Raw genomic sequence first — 24,504 nt, 5'->3', positions numbered from 1 at the left:
AAGAAAATAAATATTTCATCTACAAATAAATTTTATAAGAAGAACACTACTACAAGTACATATAATAAAGTATTGATTGGCAAACTCATTTTATTAGTTTTTTTTTTTCAAAAAAAATTTACTCATCATCCAATTTTCAATTTGAATTTAAAATTTAAATTTTAATATTTTCACCATTTTCAATAACTGATACTTCATCGAGTATGATTATATAAATAAAAGTATTAATATAAATAGAATTTTTTTATAAAAATAAATTTATAAATTGACATGAGATTTCAAGTTGTAAAACTTCTTTTATTGCCATATAAATCAAACGGCTCACATTAAATTATGTCACCATATAAATTTATTTTTAAAAGATTATATTGTCAACCTATCACTTCTAGTTAAAGAAACCTATTGAGGTTTGGGAACTTAATTGAGGCATGTGCATAAATAAAACAAATGAAAAAATTGCACATAAATGTTGCAACTTATCCCATGACAAAATTTTAAATTCAAATATATGGTTGGACTTGGTATGACAAACATAAGGATAATGTTAGATTAGTTATAGATGTGTAAGTTTTGCGTACTTTATTTAAAAAAAATAGAGTCTACAATTAAAAAATAATTTTTCAACATAGATATCAATTTTTTTTCATTTTTTTTTTTAAAAGTGTGCTAGACTTTCACACAATAAAATTATAAATATCATTTCTAAAAAGTTGACAAGAACTCTTTGCTTTGAAATTCTAAATGGTCATATGTCGATATATAAAGGAGAGTTAAGAGAGCAAATGTTTTGAGAGTAGTTGATGTAAGCAAGACTGTCTTGCCAAGTCATCCAACTCGCTCTATATATATAGTAGCTCCACACCAAGTCACTCAACTCACTAGCTCCATGATTTGCCGGTGTTTAAATTATCGGCATTTATATATGTGCTAGTAAATATAAATTATTATCGACACTTAATTTTTATGAATATTTTTCTGACATTTATATTGTTACGCTGACAATAATATATAACAGTGTCAACGTTTATAAAACTACCGAAAATTTATCATTTATACGCTGGTAAATTATAAGTTTTCCTAGTGTTTACTTTGGTATGTGGGCAATAATATATAACTACGCCGACTTTTATAAAAATGTCAGAAATTTATCAATTATGCATTCGTAAATAAGAAGTTTTTCCGGCATTTACTAAGTTAGGCTGATAATAATATATAATTGTTTTGATATTCATTAAAAATAAAAAATTTATTATTTATGTGATGATAAAAGATATTAACATAAATTTCTATTTGTATTTCAAAACTATTTTATTTATATATTTAAAAAAATGATTAATTAATTTTCTCTTGTACTTTTTTCATGTTAATCTCACTTTCCTATTGTTTCAAATTTTCTCTTATAATTGTTCCACTCTTTTATTTTATTTTGGCCTTAAATATCTTCAAATATTTTAAAATCATTAAAAAGTATTACTGTTTTCTTACTTTCCACCTTGGGATACAACCAAAATAGAGAAAAATTAAGCAAGAGAGACGCATACGTACTAGTGGCACTTGTTTAGGAATTGTTTTATGTGAGGAAATTAAATTTGGAGAGAGAGAGAGAGTCACGTAGTGGGACTTACTTGCTTATCAGATAAGTTAAAAGCAATAAACTCAACAACCTTTTCTAACTAGGAAGTCCACTTTAGTTACAAAATCTTATAAAATCACATTGTAACTTGAAGTCCTCTTTGATTACAAATTCTTAGCTATAGATCAATCACGTTGTGCACCCACTTCCAAGTCCTTTGTTCTCAAGTCACTGCATCAATTTTGAATTTCATCTGTCTATTACTTTAGAGAGCTTTTTCGACAACTGCATTACTGCCACAAATCTCATAGTTCAATTTCAAAATTATCGTTTATGGTATGAATCTCTTTCTCAGAAATTATAAATATAAAGTTGAACTTGTTTCTTTTTAAATATTTAGATAAATCAGCTTGTAATAGGTTTATTAGTTTTTTAAAACTTTAACTTGAAATTTGGGTTGTTGTGTTTGAACCTTTGCATGCCTGTGAATAATGTATTGATTAAAATATGTTGATAAAATACCGTACAAGTATGACCCAAAAATCGACTAGCTGAACTTGTAGTACTACGAAATATGATAAAGCACCTAGATATATGTTTCCGAATTTGGTCAAAGCTGTAGTTTTTGATAATTATTTTAAATAATTGTGGTCTATCTTAGTGAGATTTGTTAGTTTCCCGACAGATGCTCTCTCATAAGTCATCAACGACCTTGTTTTAGCGGTCTCTTTTTGTTAACTTGACAGAAGGCATTGGGATCAATCTTATAGAATGCAATAGTTTGCTGTAAGTTCTCTATCTACTATGATTTGGTTTACTTATACCAATAAATGTATGTTTAGGGTATAACCGAATAAGGATGCCCTTAATTTATACTCATTAAAAAATGAAAGAAATAACTTAGTATGCTAATGTTTGTCTTTATCGGTGAATATTGGATTGACTAACACGAGGGAAGACTTCTACTAGTGATTCTCATCAATTGGCCGTTATTTTTGTCTTGGGATGGTTATTTTTTCTTGGAATGATCATAGTTGCATTGAGCATTTGGTGCTAAGCACTAGCCAAATCCCAGATCTCAAGCGTTTGAGTTGGACATCTTCAACATGATTCACAAGATAGTCTTGTACTTGCGTACTTAAGTAGGTTTAATTTAATTTTGTGTTGTTATTGTGCTTTTGCACAGTGTGGAAGTTGTTTGTTTTGGTATCTTTTATCTTTTAGCCTTTTTGCGTGTTAGTGATATCTAGTTAGTAAGAGAAAATTAATCTTTTGCACGTATTTTAACTTTTTGTCTAAATCAATGGAGAGAAAAAATAGACTAAAAGATAATTACTATAGATCTATCTTGTCAAGGCCGGTCAAACTTCTTCGTGAATCCTCACATGATAGTGTAACTGTAACATTTTTTGTCACTCCTTAATGCTAAGTGGTCACTCATGCCAATCACATCAAAACTTTAGTTCAACTTTCAATTCTGAATATTTGAAAAAGATTGGCACCCATATCCTTAATTAAGGTGTACTAGATTCTCGTCTCTAACCAATTACATATGAATATATTTTATATTGAAACTAAAAAAAAGTTTCTAGTATTTAACTAACCTATCTTCATCTCCATTAATATAACATAGAAATAGTATTATGTACGTGCTAGATGAATGAACTGTTTTTTCTATGTAAATTAATATTTATTAATTTGTTAATTTACCCATTGCTTCTTATCTCTATAAATTTGGTAAATTAATATTTATTTATAGATAACAATATTAAAACTCCTTTACAATTAGTACAAGAACTATCACTTTTTGCGGTGCCTAAAATAGCCGCAAAAAGTAGCACATATGTTGCAAAAAACTTTTTCCATCCATTTAGATTCGCAGTAAGGTGGATGGTAATATCGAATCTCAAAAGCTCTCTTATAGCAATTTTACTTTTAGATACAAAAATCAATATTTGCAGCGATATATATAGTTGCAAATAGTCTAAATTTTGTCACAAAAGTTTACCAACCATGATTAATTATTGCTGGTAAATAAGGTCATGGATGTTGGACATATAGCTTGAGCATCATCTCAACATAAACATTGTTGATTTTAGGACAGAATCATCTCCAATCACCCACTTCATATAATGTAATATTGTGTCTAGTTTTTCAATCAAATTTAAATGCCTACAAAGGTAACCCAAATCTCAAATAATGTGTATAAAATCAGTTATCAAACCCCGTTCCACCCAGTTCCTAATACTCAAGGTTAGAATCTTCACTTTTAAAAAAATTCTCAATAAATTGTGAATGTCCTAAAAAAGTCACATGACTTACCACTAAAACATTGGAAACAATCTTAAGCATCAATAGATTTGAAAAACCATAAGGCAAGAATATATAAACTAATACTAGAAAAAAGAATAGAAACTCAAAAGGCTACTGAATCCAATATGAATGCTGTCTCACCTGATCAAAAAATAAAAAGAAAAAAAATAAAAAGAAACTAAAAGAATATACAAACTCAAATGAAGGAAAGAAGAAACATGCCTGAATCAGAAGAAACTCACAATATGCCAATTGATTTATCTATCTTTTAGAAGTAACCTCGATCAACTTACCTTCTTCGAAAAACTTCTTAATTAGATCAATACAAGAGGATAACACCAAAACAAAATAAGCATAAGCATATAAGTCTAGGAAGAATAAGCGCCCACAAACAAAGATAGAAAACAATATGACAATCAAAATTGCGAGCTTTTTTCTCAAACCCAAGATGGGGAACCCCTTTCTGCAACTCTTCACCAGGATTTATCTGGGTATATCTCGAAAAAATGAGTGATTTTTTTTTTTGCAAAAATTGCATGAAATTACTATGTTAAAATTTTAATTTGAGTTCATAAATTTTAATACTTAAATTTATCCCTTATTTTGCTTTACTTTTCAAAGTTAAATATCATTTTTCATACTAAATTTTAAGTTATTGATGATCTTGCTTTTTCATTCAATTCTATTTTCATATTTCAATTATAGTTAAGCTATGGATAAAAGTTGGATAAAGAAATCTCGATATACAAAATAGTATGTCGATGGTGCCAAGGAGTTTTTGAAGTTTGCATGCGAAAATTGTCCTACAAATTCGTCGATTTATTGCCCATGTAGAAAATATGTATTATGTATGCTATTCATGCCCAACATGGTATATAATCATTTGGTTAGATATGGAATTATTCCCAATGTTACACCATTTGGTATGCTTATGGGGAGAGAAAATGAGAGATATTTTAGCATGCTACTAATGCTCAATACAATAATGAGCAAACTCATGAAGGCTCCAGTAGGATGACAATCATGTTATATGATGTTTTGCTTATGTTTGATCATGAAATAGTTGAAAGTACGTGGGCCTGAAATAGGTGTAGAAGTAGGAGAAGCTGGAGCGTAAGATGAAAATCGACAAGATTCTAATGAGAGAGTTAATCAATTTTACAATATATTGAAAAATGCTGATGAGCCACTATATGAAGGGTACACAAAACATACTAAGTTTAGTACTAACATACGTCTCTGGACTATAAAGTGTTTTGAATGGATGGAGTAATAACATATTTACAGAACTGCTTGAATTTGTGAATGAGTTGCTCCCACCATGAACATTATTGCCTAAAAATACGTACGAGGTGAAGAAGTACATGAATGATTTAGGTCTTAGAAATGAGATGATCTTATTATGTTCCAATGGTTATATGTTATTTTGGAAGGACAATGAGAGTCTAGAAACATGCGTGGTATGTAAAGCATCAAAGTGGAAGTAAAAAGAGTCTATGAATGAAAGGTCTAAAAGAGGTAAAAGAAGTCCAGCAAAAATATTACGTCGTTTTTGTTAAAACCAAGATTGCAAATACTTTTTATGTCGTCGAAGACCTCTTCACAAATGAAATGGCATGCTATAGGCCGCATAAATGATGGGATACTAAGGCATCCAACATATTGTTTTGCTTCGAAGACGTTTGATTCATAACATTATGAGTTTGCCTTTAACCCTTGAAATGTTAGGCTTGGTTTATCTACGGATGGCTTTAATCCTTTTGGTAATATGAGCATTTCCTATAATACCTGGTTGGTTATCTTGGTATCTTACAATTTATCGTCTTGGATGTGCATGAAACGATCAACTTTCATACCATTATTGATTATACCGAGCTTATCGTCACCTTCAATGAATATGTATGTACATCTAGAACCTCTATCATCAAAATTAAATGAATTATAAGAGGTTGGAGTACCAATCTTTGATGTTTGCTCTAGAGATATATCTACAATGCGTGCGGCTTTAATATGGATGATAAATGATTTTCCTGCACATGGTGGTTTGTCTGGATGGAGTACGAAAGATCGTTTAGCATGTCCTTATTGTATGAGTAATATACGACCTAGACGATTGAAACATGGAAAAAAATTTTCCTATATGGGGCATAAATGAGTCTTGCCAAGAAATCATAGGTGTAGAACCATGGCAAGAACATTTGATGGTATATGAGAAATTGACCCTCCACTTACTTTGCCAACATCTGATGACATTATAGAACAATTAGAAGATGGAGGATGGAATGATAGAAGAAATCATAAAAGAGATAGAGTTGTGGGGTCCCCTAATATTAAGGAATATTCATGGAAGAAACGTAGCATTTTTTTTTTTTTAATTTGCATTACTGGAAAGATAATTTATTACGTTATAATCTTAATGTGATGCACATTGAAAAAATGTGGTGGATAATATTATCAGCATACTGTTAAATATTGATACAAAATTAAAAGATAGTATAAATGCATGCCTTGACTTACAAGATATGGATTTGAGGCCACAACTTCATCCGATTATCAAAACTAAAAACAAGACAAATTTATCCCTAGCTATTTTCACAATGAATAACAAAGAGAAAGAAGAATTGTTGAGGGTTATAAAAAAAAAAAGTGAAAGTGCCAAATGGTTATGTTTCAAATGTTTCACGTTGAGTTAAACTTCAACAGTATACTATAGTGGGCAAGAAGGTCATGACAATTCGATGCAATAGCTCTTGTCAATTGCATTGCAAGGGTCATTACCTAAGAAGGTTATAGAACCTTTAATTGAGAAATTTGGATTTTTCAGGAAAATTTGTTAAAAAATAATGCGCCTTGAAGATTTGGACTAATTGGAATTTAAAGTACCCTACATATTATGCCAATTAGAAATAATATTTCCACCATCATTTTTCATAGTTATGGTACACTTGATTATACATTTAGTTGTAGAATGCAAACTTAGAGGACCGGTTCATTATCGATGGATGTATCTCGTTGAGAGGTATGACATAGTTATTGAGTTAAAAACACATAAATATTTTATAGTAAAAACATATTTAAAAAAAATTAATGGCCATCTTGTAATTTTTGTGACAGGTACTTACATCAACTTAAGTTTCATGTTCGTAACAAAGCTGAGCTAGCAGGTTTCATTGCTCAAGGATATTTGTTGGAGGAATTACTAATGTTTTGCTCTCGTTATCTAGAATCTGCACAAACGGTAATCAATAGACCATCTAGAAACCTGAATGATTCGAAAGGGAAAGTTGTTGACGTTCGCTACAATTTTATGTTGTGGACTCAGGCACATTGCTATATTCTTTTCAACTCTGCTGATTTCATTCAATTCTTCATGTGAGTTGTATTGTTAGTATGTACTAATTAAATTATATTTTATTTATATTTATGTAATCATAACATACATTTGTGATTCCATGTATGTATATAGGTTGCACAATACACTTTATGGAAATTATTTATCGAATGATGAACTATAAAAGAGGCACCAAGACCAGTTTTGTAATTGGTTTAAAGACAATGTAATATTTATATCCCATTCAATATTCTATCACATAATTTATTATGTTTACGTTGTTTTCATCAGTTTAATGAATGCTAATAAAATAATATATTAGGTGATGAAAATGTATGACGGTGGAAGAAATGAATTGGGCCATAAAATCATAATGCATTTTAAAGATTCCATGCAAGTTACCAAAGAATTTAAGCAAGTTGTCATTAATGGCACAAAGTATTGCACTAAGAATTACGCAAATGGGAAGAAAACTGAAAATTGTGGTATTAGTGTGTGTACTCAAGATGGCACTGCGTGGTATGACCAATTAACAAGCATAATTTAGGCTATGTATTATGATGTATCTCGTTATGTGTTATTTAGATGTGATTGAACAGACTTTACTAGGGGTAAAGGTTTCAAGGAAGACGAGTTTGGTTTTAGTTTTGTAAATTTTTCTGATCTAATACACACCGGTGATCAAATCACTACTTTTCCAAGTGTCTCAAGTATATTATGTGGCAGATACCCAAATTGGGTCATTGTCATTAAGACAAAACTAAGAGACATGTATGATATTGGTGAAAAGGAAGTGATTGACGATGATGGGAATAAATATTTGGTCAGAATAGCTCATCAGTTGGTCAGAATAGCAGTAAACATAAATTTTAGATCAAAGTCTTCCCGTTGTGATCATTTGAAATTTATCAACAGCATAAAAGGCTTCAGTTCATTTGATTAACATTATCTCCCTAGCTAATCTTGTTTGTATATATATATATATATATATATGCAACTATTTACCGTACATCTAAATTTCTGGAATAGAATTACGGGTGGAACAGTTTTAACTAGGTGCTCATCATGATCTTGTAACCATATTTCATGTCTATATAATGATAAATAAATCTATCATGGTTTGGTCATCTTGGCCAACTAATTTCAAATACCAAATTCTTCCGATGCGTGATTGGAGAAGAAAAATTGATATTTACAGTTTTAAAGTATATAATTTTTTTAAAAAAAGTACTAACAATGAAACTCATTTGAAAAATAATTTTTTTTAATAATAGATTATCCCACTAGCTAGTCTTTTTTAAAAGAGTGCACATAATTTACACACTTTAAAACTATATGCAGGTAATTGCTGGATGTCATACGGCAAGAATTACCTACGTACCAGTGCGTATTTAATCCCGCTGCATGCTTGATCGATGCATGCACTGGGAAAATGTGAATTTTAAATAAATCAAATTAAACTGCTTCTTACAAATCTCAGAACAATTCAGTAGTACTCTGAAGGTGAAAAGGAGCATTATTACTCATCATGTTGTTCATGAACATAAATCAAGGTACTGTGTATTATGGTTATAAATTTAATTTGTATAATTATTAGTTGGAGGTGGGGTCTATTAAGTGCATGCATGTACGTACTCATGGTAAAACAAAGGTGAGTGACATACATGCGGTAATTTCATTTAAAAATAAAAAAGAAGAGAAAGCTGGATTTCCTAATGAATGACCTAGCTTGCTTCATCTACGCTTGAGCGGAAACTAAGGTTTCATGGTCCTGATCATCATGCCCCTCTAGCTACCTTGTCGCCCCCAATATCGAGTACTCGTCCCCCCCACCAGCCTCTGTACATGATCTTTTTTGGTGTTTCGTCGTGTCTAAGCAAGATCACATGTTTGATGTCAAGAATTGAAATATTGCTCTATAGATCCATCATCATGGTTCTCAAGGCCAGCCAGGAAAAAGATATCATGTGTGTTTATAAAAGCAGAAAAGAGTAAGCACCATGATATCCTGAATCTGGAGACCTTATAAATCAGTGGGATTACTCGTAAGGATAATACCTTCAGAGCTGTCGGCCTATATATAGATAGCTCGTAAAATATAGATTCCTTGCGAGAACTAAACATGCAGGGGCCGCAGGGCCATCCCTCCAAACTCGTGTCTTTTAGTTTAGTGCATCACACACAGACTCACACAAACGTGAGAGGGATCGATGTTGCTGTTTTTGTCGTCCTTAAATTCTCATTAGCTTTCATTTCCAGGGTGCGCCCGCTTTTAAGGGCTCGGCAAAACCTCCGCTGGACGTACGTATACTTTTTTGTGTCCCGCATGATCTCCTGGAGCTTGATGGGAAATGGTGAGAATTAAGGCTCATCATCATGACTTTAGAATTAAGGATCTTTAAAGAGGATTCTACTTTTTCTTTTATATATTTCTTCTTTTTTATTTAAAGGATCGTTGTACTTGAATCAATACATACTTTCGGTGGTCCTAATTCATTGATCGAGGTTCCACGAAAGATAAATGATCAGAGCGTGAAGTCAAATGAGCTTGGATTGCGGGGAAACACAGTCATCATCCTGGCATACTACGAGGACTGCAACACCGGCCATTCTCGTGCATAGAAGTGGCCGACAGTCAATCTCATCGATCCATTAACTACATCTTCGTTTGTTTTGCCCTATTGTTCCATTATTTTGTCGTGTTTCTTGTTGGGAGATGAATCTTTTATATTTCAAGTGAGGCTTTGATTTTAAGCTTTTGGATTTTTATAGTGGAGTTTTTAATTGTCATGAGGTTTGGATACATATCATGTTAGTACCGCATTCAACTTAAAAGATTAAGGTTCTGCTTTGCCACTGAGAATTTTCAGATGAGAATTTTGAGTTTTAAAATTAAATATTAAAATATTATATTTTAATATTATTATTGTATTGAAATTTGAAAAAGTTAAGAAAAAATTAAATTGTTTATTATATTTTATATGGAGATTTGAGAAAGTTGTAATGATGAGATGAGAATTTTATATTTGAGATGAAAATTTTTTGGAGCCAAGCAGAACCTAAACACTAGATTTGGAGGCATCATTACATCTACTCATGACTTTTGTGACTACCAATTATGAAGGATATTTTAACAACTTGTACTCTCATGCCTATATGTTAATATATATATATATATATATATTTATATATATTTGTGTGTATATGTATGCATGCACGTTCTGTGAATTTAAAGCCCTAATATATTACATTAAGGTCTCTACCAAAGCATAATATTAGATTTTTATCTCACAATGAAAGATAAATGGATGGCCCGGATAAATTCACAACTTTCATAATATGACTAGCATGGTGAATAAAACATGTTTGCATGATGATCACTCGGATTAATTAGAGGGAGAGTGTAAATCACGTTGGATTGTCTATATGTGCAGGAGTGAAAGAGGTTAAATCTCTCTCTCTCTCTCTCTCTCTCTCTCTCTCTCTAGATACATATATATGTATATACATCTATATATATTTTTTCTAATCGTATATACATCTATATGCATGCATTAATAGTCATAAAAATGAGTGGTCGAATAACAAGGGCCTAAACTCTCAAATTCACTTTAAAAGCTACATGTTGTGTAGGGGCCAAATTGAAGAAGTAATTAAGGCAGCCATGTGAGCAAATTAAAGGGGAATTCGAGGCCCAAAATTAGGGAGGAAAGCAAGGGGCGATTGCTCAAATTAAGGACTCTTTGACCAATAGTCAGCTACCCTCGGCCGGTAAACTGCACAAACATCATGTGGTATTGAATTGTTCACTTGAAGTTAAATACAATTCAACTTTCCCAACAACAGCCGATTTTCTTGTTACATGAATTTGGTTCGACCTCATATATTAGACAATATAGACGGCTAATATACATAGATATGATAGATATATATCCCACTATATCTTCAAGTACCGTATGATACTTTGGTTAACATTATAAGATCACATCTACGTATAGTTTTCATTTGGCTTTTCTGTCGGGAGAGGAAGGAGGGAGGGCCGGGGGAGGCGCGCTGCAAGCAAAAGTTGCGTCTTTGTCATGAGAATCCAAGTCCAACGTAACAACACACAAAATGATGAAATGACATGATCTTTTTAATTGCAGATGGGTATAGTTTTGAGCATGAATGCAAGACGGATCGCTATCAGTCTTTCATAGCAAAAGACAACAAACAAACAGTATTAACAACTCGGGATTAGAATCTCTGACTCTATAAATACAGTAAGCATACATATGAAAGAATTCATTCTCCAACATATATGTCGCACCCATTTCCTTTATATAACGTACAGAAAGAGGTTCTTTAGCATGAGTGCGTCAGGAAACAGCGTCCTCGATGACTCCGAGTCCGGCAAAAAAACATCCTCGGTGCTAAAGCTATTTGGTTTTCCAGTGGCGGGCAGTAACGATGTGCCCGTAACAGTGCCATGTCATGCAGATCATAGAAAGAGACTGTTTGAGTGTCAATACTGTCACCGAGGGTTCTCGAATTCTCAGGCACTTGGGGGCCATCAAAATGCTCACAAGAGAGAACGGCAACGGTTCAAGCAGGCCGAGTTCCTAAACGATCATCATCGACGGTCTGTAGTAGCTTTTCCAGTTATTGTTGGGCATGCGGGGGGATCAGATCAGCCGTTGTTTCGCTCCATCACTACTGGGTCCCATAGCAGGTCAGTACTTGAGCAGCCACTTCAGCCACCTATGGCGGGTTCGGCTGATCTGGCCTCTAGAAAAGCACCGTTGATTGAGGAAGTATGTGTAAGAGACGATCATGTCGATCTCCGCTTGAGGCTGGCACCGGCCTCAAAGTGATCCTTAATATATTAAATAATTAGCTGCAAATTAACCATTAATTAATATGTCGAGTTATCATGCATGTAGTTTAATATCATACACATATATATATGTATATATGATGGAAAATTAATGTTTATTTATATTTTATATGGCACAGGCGGCAGACCATTGAAACTTAATTTACATAATTTTTTCTACCATATACACATATATACATATAGAACTTTAGGTTAATTAGCTCTTCAGAAAAAAAAAAAAAAAACTTTAGGTTAATTAGGCGGCCGGTCCATATAATAGTATACATATACATACGTGTATATATATATATATATATATATATATGTATATGGGTAAATGTTTTAGGACTTATTTGGAGTTATTTAATTTCCATCGTTTTTTCTAACACCGAAAAGGATTGAGCTGCAAAATTCGGCCCGGTAATGAATTAAATTGTGAGGTGGTATGCCGAATCAAGAGTATTTTGGCGATCATCCCTTTTCACTCTCTTCTCTTCTTCATTCATCAAGATTGTGCTTGGCTATTTCTAAAATTTTCTCATACAGCAAAGTCAAGTGTTTCTGTATTTATCTGTTTTGAAACGAGGAAGGAGTTGCTAGGTGCTTAAAAGGAGAAAAAAAAAAAAAAAAAAACACTGGAAGTTTCGAATAGATGGTTGCGTTCTCTCTCTTGCTCTTCACATGATCACCATTCTTTTTTTTTTAATCTTATCTCTACAACTTTCCTTTCTCTTTCCATGCTTGTAGTTTTCATTTGCTTTCGTTTCTATCTGCTCGTGCAGTCTCTGTTAGAAGCAATATTTAAAATTTTTAGTTTTAATAATATTTATCATGGTTGTTGCATTTAAGGCCAGGGAAAAAAAAAAAAAAAAACTGATAGTGCAAAGATAGGTCTTGTTTAATTTACACTTGCCTGCCAATTGTTTCTGTATATCACCCAAACAGATCAGCCCCAGATACGTATTTAGGCAAGGTGCATGTTAGGGTCAAAGTCTTGTGAATGTGTGTGAGTTATTGATGCAAGTATTTATATTGTTATATTAATTACTCACTGAAGTTTGTACGTTGTCATTATTTCATAGAGATAATAAAATCAGAAAAAGTATTTTCTTTTAAGTCATAAACTATACCTATACGTGTGTTTCTTATAATTAAATGCATGGAATAAGTTGCATTTGTTTTTTGTTTTTTTTTTTTTGTTCTTCTAGATAACGATTAATTTAGTGTATAGAAATAAACTTACCATCACTACAACAATAGAGGTCTTTTTCCACCAATTTTTTTTCCAGGGCAAACCATGGTGGGATATACTTGATTGATGCCACAAACTCGATTTGTGGAAAGTGAAAATTATTTTTACCTCGACATCAGTACGACCTACAGTAAATCATTGTAATAAGTATCTTTTTCCCACGAACATATCTCGCCGTAAAAGAAAATCTCCAAATTTGTAAAAACTGAGAATGCATTTGGACAAAAACTTCCGTGGGAATAGAATTCTCTCCCACACCAAAATTGCTGTTCTCCTCACACCAAAATCTACAAACCTCTTCCTCAATCCTCTATTATTTTTTTCTATTTCTTGGCCACATCCCGTAATTGATCATGCTTGTGGGTTGGGTAAATGGACGCTTGTTATAGATAATTTTGCAAAAAGGAGTGCGTCCACGGCCACCAGTTGGAGGGACTCCCATGGCTTGCGTCCACCACTTTCAAACCCAGAAGCATCGGTGTAGCTTCCAACATCGCCGACCTTGTCGATTGTATTAAGCTGGTTGGACCTCGAACTCCAGCGAAAACAGAACATGGGGTGGCGTCACTACGTCCGTCCATAGATTCCAGCCTTAAACTATCGTGGGGAAAAAAACTTATCCCACCAATTTTATTTCATGAACGTTCCACGACACAAGTTCGTGGGAACAAAGTATTTCTCATGGATACCATACATTTAGCCACCATAACCCTTTTTGGGTAAAACCCTCATTTCTTGTAGTGCATCTTTAAATAGGAATTGATTCAAGAACTCACCAATTAGATGCCAACTTCACAAACTTTCTAAATGATATCCATTTTTTCATGGAATCTACAAATGAGATAAATGAACACCAAATATCGCCATCCCAAATTGGGGTTATTGAGGTTGAACCTATTTAACGAAAATCACATCGATGTTCAAACTTTAGTCAAGAGGAAAACCTAATGGTTGTGGAGGGATGACTTGAAGCTTCCTTAGATGCAGTGCCAGTAAAAGATCGATAAAAAGTACATGATGTTATGGAAAATTATTCATAACTATTTGAAGGAAAAAATAAAATATGATTCATAATTTCACATCTCTAATGAATTGGTGGTCAAGAATTCAACAAGTGGTAAATAAGTGTTGTGGTCACTTGGCATCCTTCGAGCAATAATGAAATACTTACACATTTTTCTTAAAAACAAAAAGACAAAAAGGAGATGATATTGCACATAAAAAAAAAGTATTAATACAATCATACATAACAAAATCTTATATACCACTGTCTAGTTGCCATAAATAGTCGATGAGGTCTGCTTGAAGTTGACAATCCATTTTCGTATCTCTAATATCATGATGATACTGAATGAACTAACTAAATTCAGTTGTAGGGTCGGGTGACATTTGCTTATGTGGGCTTTCATTGAATTGTTCATATCAAAGTCTTCAGATCCATTGTCTACCCATTTATCTTCAATGATCAAATTATGTAAAAGTATGCATTTCATCATAATATCATTGAGCATTTTAATGTGAAAAAATTGTGCAGGTCCATGAACTATAACAAATCGTGCTTGAAGCACACCAAAAGCATGCTCCACATCCTAATTCTTTGCTAACTCTTGGGTTATAACAAAGTTTTTTTTTTTCTTGTTTTCTTGAGGAGTCAAGAGTGTTTTAACAAATGTTTCCCATTGCATATATATGCCATTAGCTATGTAGTATCACATTATGGAGTTATGACCATTAATTGTGTAGTTAATAACCAGAATACAATACCCTTGAGCAAGGTTAGGAAATATAACTGATCTATCAAGCATATTTATATCATTATGAGACCCAAGTAATCCAAAAAAGACATTTTAAATCCACAGATCGTAAGAAGCCACTGCTTCTAAAACAGTTGTTAGTTTGTGGATATGACCAAAGTATATAGATTGAGTAGTTTTTCCACTTCTAGTGCATACAATCAATACTTCCTAACATACTAGAAAATCTACATTTCTTACCAACTTTGAGCAATCTATCAATGTCATCAGTGTTTGGTTTCTTTAAGTACTATTCATAAAAACTTGAAATTACTACTTTAACAAATAATTTTAGACTTTTTAATGCAATAGTCTCCTCAATCTTGAAGTATTCATCCATAAAATCAGTTGTGACATCGTACCATATGCACACATCCTAAGAGTAATTGTAATATTTTGAAGGGAAGAGAAACTAACGAGATGTTTGGGAAATGATATGAGATAAGAATTATATGAATTATGGGTGATTTTGGTTCGGTTTGATCGATCCGGATGAGGTTTTGTGGACCAAACCGGACCTATTTGGTTTAGGATTTTTCCACCCTAGACCAGATCGAAATGAATAAGGATCGATTCGGACCGGTCCCATTCGGGACGGGACAGGCCAGTCTGGTCGGTCTCTTGGTCCCATTCGGGGCGGCCGGTCCTGTTGGTACACCCCGATCCCAACTGGGCCTTTCGCCCAATCCCTAGATCCTATGTTTAATTTTTTTCAGCCCACTAAACATTTTATCCAATTTTAAGTATTAAAAAAAAAAGATCTTGAAGGGAAAAAAAAAATTATTAAAAAAAAATCATCTATATACAATAAATTTGAATAAAAGGATTTACTTACAAAAAAATATAAATTTTCTATATCCATGATTCCATCCATTCCAAACAACTTAAACAAGATTATCAATCATTCATAGTAGTCAAATTAAAAAATAGAAATAAAGAAATTAAAAACAATCCCTAATTAGTAAAATCCCTAATAAGTAATAAGCTATAACTAATAAGTAAGTATCAAATTTATCCTATGTTAAAAAGTCTAAATAGAAAAAGAAAAAAATACAAGTAACAATTACATAAATATACAACTGTCACTCTCTTAGGCTCTTAGCCTTTCATATTTACATCAATACAAAACACAAATATACATAAACCGAATAGACTAGCAACCAAATGAAGTTTCTTCCCTACTGCTGCTACAAAATAACAAAATACATAATAAAGTCAAAGCCACAAAGTTGCTGCCTCTAGGCTTCCAGCGTTGCTTCTTGTTCCATAATCCATACACAACGCTCCTACTTCTTGCTACTGGTGTACTGCAGTTTGCACATGCCACTTATAGTGAGAGTTTGAGCATTAAGAGTTATGAGCAACCAAAATATGTTATGGTCTCTTATCATTATAAAAAGTAAAAAATAATAATAATCAGATACATTAAATATTATGTTAGCAAAAAGCATATATATTGCATTTGTAATGTCAAAAATATATAGCAATATACTAAAACATATAATTAATTTGATGATGCATTTGATACATGGCATATAAATGCAACATCAGGCACTTTATTATAAAAATAATTAAAAACATAAGCAGTTTTAAAATTCAAACATTAAAAAAAAAAATCTATGGCAATGGCCCACATGAACAAAGCCTTTAAAAAAAACCATAACCAACAATTTTTTCACATTTTTAGTCTTTAATTAGCATTGAAATTTGGGCCGATAGGCATTGAATTTGATGCCTCCATAGAATCAGCAAATTTTCCTAAAAATTTAAAACAAAAGAAGTTAAATAAATGAAACACCACATATATTATAAAACAAAATAAACCACAAAATAAATGCATTACATACCCATATCCAACTGCTTCTCAAATTCCTCCACTTCATCCATTAAAGTCTGAAAGCTTATTAGAGTAGAAGAAGAATGAAGCCAATCATGTGCACATATGAGACCCTCAACACTCATCAGATTTAAACTATTTTTAAAAGGGTCAAGCACATGACCAGCAGTACTAAATGTAGATTTAGAGGCCACAGTAGAAACCGGTATTGCAAGTACATCGCGTGCAACCTTTGAAAGTATACAATATATAACTGAATTCACCTTTCATCAATTTAGAATGTCAAAACTATCATCTTGTTTCTCACATATTTAAGTTAGATATCTATCAACATTTGACTTACTTTCCAAATTGTCTTCTAACTGTAATTGTTGCTTAAATTGGGCCATCAATTGTGCCTTTCTACTCTCATTCTTGTCAGCTAAAGGACCTACATCTTCATGTGGGGAACTTGTGCGCTGAGGAGAACTCCCTTCTTCATTTTCCTTGTATGCCTCATGTAACAGCCCGTTAGAAATTTAATTGTGAAATTTCTATTAGCTTTAGACACCTTGTAAATACCCCATAAGTTTTCACGAATCCATTAATCGTATAGGTTTTAGTCTAACTACATAGTTAGTGTTATTATTTACTATGGTATCCGAAGTGTGTTTTTGATTATTGGAAATAGTTAGAAGTGTCAAAATGTATTATGGTTTGTGCCATTAGACTCGGAGGATTATTTAAGGTCTTATGGCGTAATAATACTTTTTCATATTTTCGGACGAAACGTCTGTTCAAAACTGTAGATATTATTGGATAAAAATATCTTGAGCTAATTTTTGTAAATATTATTGGATAAAAATATTTTAAACTAATTTTGTGGATATTATTGAATAAAAATATTTTAAGCTAATTTCGTGGATATTATTGGGTAAGGGAGTCCTACACTTAACTCTCACTTCGGGTAAGAGAGTCCTACACTTAACTCTCACTCCAGCCTCATCTCTTCCATATCTCATCCATAAGTATCTCCAGCCACCCCTCCCCACGAAATTATCTTCATTTACACTTTCCATTAAAAGAATATCAAACACTCTATCTCAGACAGCTTTTAGGAGTTCTTTTGTACGCTCATTTAGAAGCTTTTGTAAGTGTTTTATCATAAAGTCTCTTTCATATAAGTTGTTCTTTTTTTAGTCTAGTTTCCGTGGATATCTTATTTGTCCTATTTGAAAATTATTTGGTCAGTCAAATATTATGTAAACTATAGAAATGTCATTCTGGGAGATAAACTGGAGAATATGTTATAGTTTGGAGTTTTTAACCAAGCTAATGGATAGATATTGGTCCGAAATTTTTATGGAGTATTGTTAACATGTATATATGACTATTGGTTGAGGATTTTTGCATGATTAAAGGTTTTGATGAAAAGTTTTCTTAGATTTAGAAACTTAGAAACTGGAAGAGGAAAAACAGTTTCTGTTTTGAGAAAGTTGAACTCTTTGGTAGTCTAAACCTATTCCAATGACTTTAATAATTTTATTGGAGGATCCTAATCATCTTATATACATTTTATATTATTATTTTAAAGATATTTGATATTAGTTTCAAAGATATGAAATTTTATGCAAAAAGATATTCATATAAGCCAAAGTGTGGATGTTCTTGGCTAAATTTATGTTTTGGTTAATTTTTAACCATGTGATCTTGAATTAGAAGCTTATATATGTTTTAGGATATCTTTTTAAACTATGTGATGGTTTGTTTTGAAGATCACATATTTATAAATTATAGATCAAAAGGTTGATCAAAACAAGTTGGAAACAAAAATCAATAGAAATAGCATATGGGAATTTCGGCCCTATGGAGTTTTAATAGTTGTGATTAGTTTTAAATTTTTCTAAATTGATATTTGAATTGAGGATAAAATTTATATGACGCATGTAAATTTTGGTGACTTTTGGAGTTAGTATGCAAAATCCTTAAGTTATGGGTAAAACGGTCATTTTCTTACATGCAGAGAGTTAAATGAAAATTTTACTCTTTAAGTTAGTATTTTTCATATTTCAATTTATTAGTGATTTAGTGCTAACTTTTAGAATCACTAATTATAGTTCCTCGTGATCGCGCTTAAGGTTTTATAAGAAACGCGGAGATCGAGTTAAGTTAGCTTTTAACTTACTAGCAGTCTACTGTGTATGTGTACTAAGTAAAGGAACTACAGTCTATGTATGTGTGTTATCATATATGTCATGCCATGTCAAGTTATTACGTAATTGTCTATTATATAGAATTTATTCTGTCATCAATTTTTATCTGTTACATAATATATTCTGTCATGTATTACTGTACCTTACAAGTACGTCATGTTAAGTATGCCATCTATTACATATATGTCAAGTCATGTAATATTCACTGTTGCAAGTATGCCATGTTAAATATGTTGTCTATTATATGTTATGCCATGTTACGAAATGTTTCTATCTCAAGTTGGTCATGTATTTCAAGTTATGTTCAAGTCAAGTTATGTTACGTCAGGGCTTCAGTCCTTTCGTATTCCAGTCACGTTTCATCTTGAATACATTCAGTTTCGTGGGGTTCACAACATCTGTGGCACACGAAGTATGAGGTCACAGCAATTGTGACGCATACACTACGTGAGACACAGCAATTGTGACGTGTAGAATATATGGAGCCACAACAACTGTGGAGTATGTATTTACATGTAGAATACATGGGGCCACAACAACTGTGGAGTATGTATTTACACGTAGAATACATGGGGCCACAACAACTGTGGAGTATGTATTTAACTGCATTGTGATGTGTAGAATACATGGGGCCACAACAACTGTGGAGTATGTATTTTTCATGTTAAGTCAAATTTGTGTAGAATACATGGGGCTAAAACAACTATGGAGTATGTATTTACACGTAAAATACATAGGGTCACAACAACTGTGGAGTATGTATTTTTCATGTTAAGTCAAGTTTCAGAACAAGTTCATGATAAGTCAAGTTTCATATCACGTTCATGTTAAGTCAAGTTTCAGAACAAGATCATGATAAGTTAAGATACATATCATGTTCATGTTAATTCAAGTTTTAGAGCAAGTTCATGCTAAGTCAAGTTTTAGATCAAGTTCATGTCAAGTCAAGTTCAGTTCATGTTTCAATTTAAGTTATGTCAATTATGCTATGTTGTACGCTAATTTATGCTTTAATTACTTATGAATTTGATTATACATTTATACTTTTACTGTCATCCATGCATCATTAGCTTGTGTGGAAGTTTTTTGTTAACTTACCGAGATTTGTAATCAAATCTCACTTTGGTAGTCCCAACTACCATTCCCCCCGAATGGTAGATCTTGTTACAGGACCTGAAGGAGAATCAGGAGCTGATCAATTAAACACAGTTGACTAAGCGACGGTACGACGTCAATGTTAATATAGTAGTTAACGTAAATTACTACTTGTACGATGGAGTTGCATCTCTAGTACTTTTTGGATCATAACCATTTTGGACTAGTGTTGTGATCTTAGTTATTCAATGGGTCTTTATGTATGAAGTATGTTTTAAGCATTTGGGATATTTTCAATTTGGTGCATAGTATTGCTAAAGAAAAAAATTATCCGCTACGAATATTGCATAATGTTAGATGCATGTTAAGAACATTGCATCTTATATGTCATGAACGGGGGCAGGTAACATTGTGTTGCATGTCTCGACGCTTCAAATGTCCATCCGATTCCAAACGGAATTTGGGAGCGTCACACCTCATACATGCGGATAAATACATTTCTCACCCTCTAACCGAAATCAGTTTTTTTGTAGAGTCATGTGCATACATTTGTCCCAACCTAAAATCAAGATATCGCATCTTGTAGTGAGGATCAAGAAGAACCCCAACATACAGCAACATATTCTGATTTTCCAAATTGTTCCAATACTTTTCATACTTTTTCAACATATTTGTGGCCATTAATCCCACCACGGGGCTTCGTTCTTCACACTCCATGTTAATAGTATCTTTAATACTAACCAACTCTGCGAAAAAAATATTGCAAGTTACATATTCACCCCCCAAGAAGCATAATGTTACATCGTGAAATAATTGAAGAAACCTCACAAATAACTCCACCTTCTCCCAATCGGATGCATTGGGAAGTCCTAACTTCCTTGACTTTCTTCTATTCACCACATCTTCATTATCGATATCGTCGTCATCATTATCTTAAATATTACCAAGGAAACACAGATCTTTTTCCTCCAACCTATCAAAAACCTTTCTAAATTTTGAAGCCCTCTCCAACATAAGATAGGGGAAGTTCCACCTAGTTGGTATATCTAAGCAAGCTTGGCTTTTGGATTGAATATCTTTCAAGCCCACACATTTCTTAAATATACTCCACCTTTGAATGGAGGATTAACATATTTCACAACACACCTCACATTTACAATAGACTCATCATATTCTTTCAACCCATCACAAAAGATTAAATTCAAAATGTGGGCACAACATCGATCATGCAAAAATTCATATTTCAAAACCGTGTCTCTCCTATACTTGGTTTTTTTTTTTTTCAAAAACGAAATGGCTCCATTATTAGAATTTGCATTATCAAGAGTGATTGCAAGTATTTTTGGTCGCCCCAAATCATGCAAACACATCTCTATATCCTTACTAAGTGTATTATCCTTGTGATTTTCAACCAAAGAAAAGGAAAGAATCTTCTTGTGTAATTTCCAGTTATCATCAATAAAGTGTGCTGTCAAACATATATAGTTTAGGTTTTAAACAGATGTCTATGTATCTAGAGTCAGGGAAATTCGCTACCCTTAAAGAGCATTTTTCAACTTTTGTTTTTCCTTAAAAAAAAATTAAAGCAGTCCTTGGCATCTTATACAGGATGGAATCCCTACCTACTTAGGGCAAACTACAAGTATAAACTTCCTAAAACCCTCCCTTTCAGCATGCCTAAAGGGCAACTCATCAAGAATAATCTTCTCTGCTAAGGCTTGTCGGCAAGCCTCAACACTAAATAAAATTGGCACAAGTCCCCCCTACTACTTCCTCCCTCCACCTTCCAACCTAGAGTCATATGGGAATTATCCGTATTCTTAAACGGACATTTTTTACATTGCTTCTCAATGTGATACTTCATGGATTTTGTACTGTTATTTTTTGTATCACATGCATACGAAACACCACAATAATTGCAAGCAGCCCTAGGTCTAGTGTGATCATCTTTTAGTATTTTTGTAAAATGATCCCAAACCATTAACCTAACTCTACCACTTTGTGACCCACCAACCAATCTATTACTTACATTGGATAGGGGTGGGGGTGGAGGTGGAGGTATATCTTGTGTTGACTCATGCACATTATTTGTAGAAGACTCCATTTAGAAAAATGGAGAGACTTAACTTAAATTCACACAAAAAAAAAAAAAAAAAAAAAACAAGAAAAAACAAATTTGTTCTGTCATAATGATAATAGGTAGAAATTAAAAAAAAAAAAAACAGAAACAGATTTGTACATCACAGATTCACAATATTGCTCAATTTCTTTCTTTTTAAATTATTAATTATTTCAAAAAATAGAAGATATGCATGTGATCAGAGAAGAGATGCCAGCATTGATGTATGATAGTACAATAGGAGAAATAGAGCAATGGATTTGAACCTTTAGAAAAAAGTGATGGTGGATGGATGGGTGAATGCCATTCATATGTTTATGTTGTGTGGAGACAGGATGTGTAAAACATATTCATTATGTTTTATTATGACTATATATTTTATAACTTTTAGATGACTATATATATATGGTAATTTTTTTTAATTGTCTCAAAGCATTAGAGCTAGCTAGCTACATTAACTAACATATAATTAAAGACCTGCTATGACCTATTATTTTCCACTCAAATTTGAAAAACTTTCTGCAAGTTTGACAAGATTTTAGGCCTACCTAGCTCTAACTTTTCGAACAAGAGTTGTCTTCTTGTTTGTGTATTTATTTATATTTCTAATTAATCTGAATTTGTAGGGATTTTTCAATTGCTGGGAAATGACAATTTGCCTTGTAAAGTATCATAGAAAAGAAAGTGGTCATGCCAGAGACAATTTAACTTTGTGCTACTCATGCATGTGGCACTTTAGGTTTTTAAATCCCAACCTTTTATCAACATATGAACCTATACGGTATTCTTTTTTTTAATTATTCATTGATGCATTCACTATATGGTTCAATATCTAATTCTCTAAAACAAAATAAAACATATTATTTCATTAATTATTTTTTTTTCAGATTACATGAGTAATGATACAGAAATATAGAAAAAATCTTTTGTAAAACATTTTCTGAACTCCTAGAAAATAATGAAACAAGTGATCACCATCACAAATTCAAGCTAGACTCGATTTCCCTAACTCAAATGATATCTATTCAGAACAAAACGGAAAAAAAAAAAAAAGTTTCATTTTCTTCTAAATACAAGTATAAATTACAAATACTTAAGATCAAAACAAATCAATCAAGATAAAAAAAAAAAACAATAACCAACATTTCCAGTCAATAAAATTTATCACTGCGAGTGGAGAGAGAGAGAGTACTGATGAATAATGACTCAAGTAAGCTGCCGAGCCTGTTGCGAGTCTGCGACGGAGGGGCAAGGCCACAAGAGGGGGGATCGCGAAGGAGGGGAGTGAACCGGGGTTTCTCATGCAGGAGGGGAGAATTAGGGAGAAAAGGGAAAGTGAATCCGCACCCTGGGGGGATTGAGGAGACTGGGTTATTAAACGAAACGACACCGTTTGGTTCAAAATTGGACCCAAACGATGCTGTTTTATAGGCGTTAAGTTGAAAAAAAAAATAACTGGCTTGCGTGAAACAACGTCGTTTCACGCAACCCAGTTATTTTTTTTGCTTGTAGTGACTAAAACGGCGTCGTTTCTGGGAAAGCAGTTCACATGTGTTACACATGTGATTCTTTTATCTTTTTGGCACATAAATTCGTTTAAAAAATAATTTTAATTAGTAAAATTAAAATTAAATAAACTATTTAATGTAGATTATTTAATTAATTCATTAAAAAAAATAATTAATGATAATTATATTTATGATGTTAAATGTTAATTGCTAATTTGTTACTAACTTAGAGTATGTCAATGACTCAATGTATTATAATTTATGATTCTATGAATCTATGATAATTTTCAATTTTTCAATATATTAAACTTTTAAGTTTTTACATTTTGTATATTTATTATTTAGTATTATTAATAAATCATTGTATTAGGTAAATGATTAATAAATCATTGTATTAGCCTATAAGCTTATTAGGTATATATAGTTATAGTGATATTAACACTATTCTATTATACATATATATAATATTATGCTATATATAATCCTTTTAACTCTTATAATATATTAGTATATACTAATACTATATATTATTAATTATACTATTATAGACTATAGTGTCACTGTTACTACTACATATAGACTTACAGTGTGTCTGTGTATGTGTATATATATATTATAATGATATAGTGATACTAA

At 32.3% G+C, this 24,504-nt stretch overlaps 1 protein-coding gene across 1 annotated transcript; it reads left to right on the top strand.

Annotated features, from left to right (window-relative positions):
- The first annotated feature begins 11,265 nt into the window (after window positions 1-11,265).
- On the top strand, window positions 11,266-12,721 carry LOC122318334 (zinc finger protein GIS3-like). The gene has a single exon (XM_043135590.1). It carries the CDS (start codon window positions 11,492-11,494, stop codon window positions 12,068-12,070), a length of 579 nt encoding a protein of 192 aa, XP_042991524.1. The 5' UTR covers window positions 11,266-11,491; the 3' UTR covers window positions 12,071-12,721.
- The last annotated feature ends 11,783 nt before the right edge of the window (window positions 12,722-24,504 follow it).

This window comes from Carya illinoinensis, chromosome 1 (assembly GCF_018687715.1).
Source record: "Carya illinoinensis cultivar Pawnee chromosome 1, C.illinoinensisPawnee_v1, whole genome shotgun sequence".
Classification (NCBI taxonomy): domain Eukaryota; kingdom Viridiplantae; phylum Streptophyta; class Magnoliopsida; order Fagales; family Juglandaceae; genus Carya; species Carya illinoinensis.
The sequence above is the reverse complement of the archived record's forward strand: the minus strand, read 5'-3'. Positions and strand labels throughout refer to the sequence as shown.